This window comes from Otolemur garnettii, unplaced genomic scaffold (genome assembly GCF_000181295.1).
Source record: "Otolemur garnettii isolate 467f Iridium unplaced genomic scaffold, OtoGar3 scaffold00031, whole genome shotgun sequence".
Lineage (NCBI taxonomy): Eukaryota > Metazoa > Chordata > Mammalia > Primates > Galagidae > Otolemur > Otolemur garnettii.
Genome location: NW_003852426.1, coordinates 12,732,508 through 12,737,898, shown reverse-complemented (window position 1 = coordinate 12,737,898; position 5,391 = coordinate 12,732,508). Strand labels below are relative to the sequence as shown.

Sequence of the window (5,391 nt, the reverse complement as noted above, 5' to 3'; positions counted from 1 at the left end):
GCCTCCCAAGTAGCTGGGACCACAGGCGCCCACCACAACGCCCGGCGGTTTGAAAATTTTAAAAGGGCTTTACTGAAAAGTCTCTCCCCCTCCAGCATTTGCACAGTTCCCCCCACCTCCACCCCAGTAATCAATTTTATTAGTTTTTTAAACTATACCTTTCCGAAATTTCTCTGTGCCAAAGCAAGCAAATAAGATCATACTTATCTTGCCCTTCCTGCCCTTCACAAGTGGTAGTATACTACACATACCGTTTAGTTAACAGTTTATCAGTTTATCTTGGAGATAACTGGACCCAGTTGGCTGACTCATTTGTTTTCAGAGTTGTATTATTATTTCATTGAGTGGATGTGCCATAATTTATTTAACCAGTCACCTCTGGGTCACATCGGTTGTTTGTGATTTTTCCAGCTGGCCTTTTAAGCCCTTAACACCCTACCCAACCTTGCTGCTCCCAGCTCTGTCCTCCCGAGCCCCTGCAGAGGCCTCCTACCTGCTCTCCCTAGCCCCTATAGTCCCCCATGACTGCTTCACTGAATCTCCACTCCATCATCACTCCCATACTCCTCATGTGCCTTCCCACTGATCATCTCCCCACGGTTACTGCCTATCTTGCCAAATACACTACAGTAACTTGGACTCTGATTTCTCCGGCTCCTCCACCACCTAGCACTAGGCACACAGTGGTTCTCAAGAATATTTGTTATACAGGCTGGGAACAGTGGCTCACACTTGTAATCCTAGTACTCTGGGAGGCCAAGGTGGGTGGACTGCTTGAGCTCAGAAATGCAAGACCAGCCTAAGCAAGAATGAGACACTGTCTCTACTAAAAACAGAAAAAATAGTTAGGCTTTGTGGGAGGTGCCTGTATCCCAACTACTTGAGAGGCTGAGGCAAGAGGATCACTTGAGCCCAAGAGTTTGAGGTTGCTGAGAGGTGTGATGACACCACAGCATTCTACCCAGGGCTATAGAGTGAGACTGTTCCAAAAAAAAAAAAAAAAGAAAAAAGAAAAAAGAAAAAGAAAAAGAAAAAAGAATATTAGTTATATAGAAGAAGTTATAAACAGAGCCATTTGATGGTGACTCTGGGAGTAAGAGCCCAGGAGCTACCAGGGTGGAAGGAACCTCATGTCTCAGAGGTTGCCAAGAAAGAAGCTCTTCCTTTTGCCTGAGTATCTGGAGTACTTGGGTGGGTCGTACTGCTGTCCAGGGTGTAATAGGGCAGCTGGAGTTCCCTTGTGCCCTTGTGGTGTGGACAATGGTAAGAACCTCCATGTGGAGTCAGGAGGGCAGAGCAGTAGATAGCATGGGTATGTGTGCAGGTCCTCAAATGCACTCCTCTTTTCTCTATTAATATCCTTGTCACCTTTCCTAGGCTGGCTCAAGCTTCAGTCCTTTCAAGAAGCCTTCCTGGACAGCTCTAGCCCCTGGGAGCTGCTGTGTGTACCAGCAATAGCAGTCACTGTTTGGAAAAGTCAGCTGTCTAAACCCTTCCACCTGCAGTCACATAAACCTCTCTTCCTCATGAGCCACCCCATGATCCTCTGTTTTAGAAGACTAATAATTTTCTTGTCCCCCACCTAGGAGGTCCTATACCAGTATTCTTTGCAAGAACAAGAATTGTTTCCAGGAATGCCACTGCAGTGAGTGGGGTGGGACAGAGAAGTCTGACCTAAAACATCTGAGGAACACAAGTGGCTTTAAAAATGTCACTGCCCCCCACCCCAAATCTTTTCCTCAGTCCCTCCTCTCCTGGCACCTGGAAATTGATGGCCTCATAGACAAAAGCTATGAAGGCCTGGCTCATGTCCCTTGAAGCTAAAGCAAGTAAAGGAGACTTTTCAGAAATGTCTCTGTCATGAAAAATGAACAATAGCAGGGGACAGTTAAATTAAGAAATTAAAGCCATCCCCTGAGCAAAGGACTCATCTACAACTTGCACTTTACCTTAGAAATGAAAACACTGTGACTTAAACATTTATACCCTCACATCAATCTGAAATTAAAAAAAAGAAGAAAAAGATTAAAGCTGTGGAACAGGCAAAGGCAATGTGTGAATCTTGATTGTGGATTGGAAAAGAAATAAAATCCTAAAATGACATTTGGGGGATAAATGGGAACTTTTTAACAGGCAGTGTATATGAGATGATAGTGTATCGATGTTAAGTTTCTTGAGTGTGATAACTGCATTGTGGTCCCACAGGTGAATGTTCTTATTCTTGGATAACGGATGCTGAAGTACTGGGGGAGGCAAAGAGAAAGGCGTTGGCCCCTGTGCCGCTCATTCTTTCAAGTTCTCTGTAGGTTTGGATTTTTTTTTTTCTGAAAAAAGTCAAGTGGAAAGTGCCTTTTGGGTAAGATCTGGGATGAAGTGAGGAAAAATGTGGCAGTGACCCTGTCCCAGGAAGCTCAGAGGAAACAGGGTCTCATCACCTTTCCCTCCATGCTGCCCAAAAACCATCAAACTCCAGCCGTTGGCTTGAAACTCCAGCTCTCAGCATCTTTCACGCAGGCCTCTTCTCATGAGGATCTGATGGGACCTTCCACAGTGGGTAGCCATCCCTGGCTTGGCTATGATGGCACCCCGAGTGCCTTAAAGGACCACTGCTGGCCTCCCCGCAGAGTTAACTGAACCCTAAGTGGGATTGATGTATTTTGGATTTTTAAAAGTTATATTCACTTAACTTCACATTAAAAAAAGAATTTGATGTACGCCAAATGTCCTCCCACATTCTCTTCGGAGCCCTGTTTACGTAGCTATTTCCCACTCTCCTCATCGGATTAATAGAGTTTGTTATTTTATTGCTTTTCCTACCTTACTCTTTTCTTTTTCTTTTTCTTTTTTTTTTATTAAATGGTAACTATGTACATTAATGCACTTCTAGGGTACAGTGTGGGGTTTTCACATGCAATCCGAAATACTTCCATCAAACTGGTCAACACAGCCTTCATGTCATTTTCTCAGTTATTGTTTTAAAACGTTCACATTCTACTCTTAGAAAGATTCACTTGTACCCCTATAAGATAAACCTCAGACCTTACTCTTTTCTAAAGGGCATTTCCTTGTATTCCCCGAAGCCTCATGCCCCACTTTTTGAGGTCTACAGGATGCTTCGACCGTCGGCTTTGGCCAGCCACGTCCCTCGTGTTGGACACAAGGGCTGTCTCCAAAGCGCCCATACGACCTGGTCATGAACGTGCCGCCTCGGGAGGACAGGGGTGGAGGAGGCGGGCCAGGGAGAAGCTGGGGGAGGCGGGTGGCTCGTCTCCCAGGCAGGGCGTGGGCCGCGCGAGGTCCCCAGCCCACCGGGCCGTGCCAACAATGGTCTGTTGTGGAAGGAGGCAGGAAGGAATGCGGCCGGGGGAGTTGGGCGGCGGGGCCGCGGCGGCGGCGGGGCGGGGCCGGCTCTCGGCTGCAGCCTCTTACCTGCCCAGGTAGTTCGCATTTCGCGGCGAGCGGCGGCGCCCGCAGCACCTGTCGCCCGGTGCGCGGGCGGGGAGGACGGCGGGGGACATGGCCTGGTAGAGTCCCCTGGGGAGACCGTGCGGAGTTCAGTCCGGGGCAGGGCAGGGCGAGGGAGGGACGGTCCTTCCCCGGCGCCCGCGCGGCCTGCGGCAGCATGAAAAAGAACCAGACGGTGCAGGGCACCTTCAGTAAACTCTTCGGGAAGAAGCATGCCAGCCCCCCCAGCACCTCCCTCTACGCCACCAACCCGCCCTGGATTTTCACCCAAGAGGCCCCGGAGGAGGGAAGCAGGGATTTTGGTAAGTTCCCCGGGGGGGCGGGACGGGACGGGGTTTGGGTGGAGGAGAGGCTAGCGGCGCTGCCTCCCTCCCGGGTCTCGGCTGGGAAGGCGGGAGGCGCCGAGGGGCAGGGACACGTTGGGACCTGCGGACTGTGAAGAGGGAGCTGCCGGAAAGGGGTGGGGGCGCCAGGTGCCTGGGAAAGGCCGTGCGTGCGGGCAGAGAGGTGCGGGGAACGAGGGGACACCTCCGCGGCCAGGTGGGAGAACTTCGCCGCCCCCACGTCTGAACCGAGCCCTCTCCAGAGGGGTTCTGTGGATCTTTTGGTGTGTCACTGTTGGCGACAGGCTTCCTGCGGTTTGCCGTGTATCTCCCCCGACTATTCAGAGTCTGGGGAGTGTTCCTCCAGACTCTGGGGGAGGGGGCAGTCTCATTCTTCATCCTTTCTGCTTCCTCTTTTCTTCCCAGCCCTGCTGCCAGCCCCTCCTGGCCTCTTCCAAGGGCAGAGAGGTGTCTGTCACCTGGGTGCCTACACAGTTGGTCCTGCATAGAAGAGGTGCAGGAACAACCAACCGGAGCCACTGCTAGCAGGTTACGGGTCTGTTTGTGACACCAAGTTAGTATTAGAGTCAGGCTCATGCCAGGTAAACCTTGGCCTGGACTGTCTCTAGGCTCTGAGTGGAGAGCCAGAAATGGGACAGTAGAGGCCAAAGATCCTTCTCCCTAACTGCCAGCTGACCACTGAATCAGAGAGCTGTGTCCATCTCTGCAGGAATCTGAAAACACCACTGCTGCCCTGTGGGTGCTTGGGCCTTGGGTCACCTTATCACAGCATCTGTCTTCAGTTTGTACTCCCTAAAACTGAGGGAAGCCAGGAGGGCAGGGACAGGAATGCCTTCCTGGTTACAACCTGTGGCTCTGGGCCTGGGGTGGGGTGGGGGCTTCCTGGGGGGAAAAAGGAAGTTCACCCATCACTGCTTGAGTTCACCTACCTTCATCGTCACCATCTTATCTTCACTGACTTTTATGGCCACTGTGTAGCCTCAGCCCCTGCTGTCAGATTGAGTTCAGTACTCAGGTTGTCACAATTGTGATAACTAGGCACCATGGATAGGACAAGATGTCGCCTCTCCCTGGCCCAAGGATTTCAGACCAGCCAGTGATCAGAAGTAACCATATGCCATTTAGCCCTTTTTGAGCAGATAAGGAGCAGAGAAGATGGATGACTTCTCAGTGGAACTAGCATTTGAGGGGAGCAGGAAGGGCATTCTGGACAAAGCAAATAGTAGAAGCAGAGTGGGTGGGGCAAGGTGAGTCGGAGGCTTGGTTTAGGAACAGTGGAGATACAGGCACCCTGGCAAGTAACTGAGGCCTGAACACCTCCTCATCTGAATAAAGCCATTACACAGCCAGCACTTATCCGTCCCTTCTTAGGTATAAGCTACCATTCTAAAATCCTTGTTGATTCATTGAATTCTCATCTGGAATCAGATGCTATTATCATTCCTATCTGGCAAATGAGGAGACGGAGGAGGTATAGGAATGTTAAGTAACATGCCCAAGATCACACAGGTTTAAATGGTGGAGCCAGGATATTCATAAGAGTGCAATTCAGGCTCAGTGCCTGTGGTTCAAGCAGCTAAGG

The 5,391-nt window shown here is 50.5% G+C and overlaps 1 protein-coding gene across 1 annotated transcript in view; it reads left to right on the top strand.

Annotated features, from left to right (window-relative positions):
* The first annotated feature begins 3,611 nt into the window (after nucleotides 1-3,611).
* CUNH6orf132 (chromosome unknown C6orf132 homolog) overlaps nucleotides 3,612-5,391 on the top strand; it is a 37,082-nt gene continuing 35,302 nt past the window's right edge. Inside the window, exon 1 of the mRNA XM_003789188.3 lies at nucleotides 3,612-3,767. Coding sequence (XP_003789236.1) covers nucleotides 3,623-3,767 — 145 coding nt within the window. The 5' untranslated portion in view covers nucleotides 3,612-3,622. The remainder of the gene's footprint in view (nucleotides 3,768-5,391) is intronic.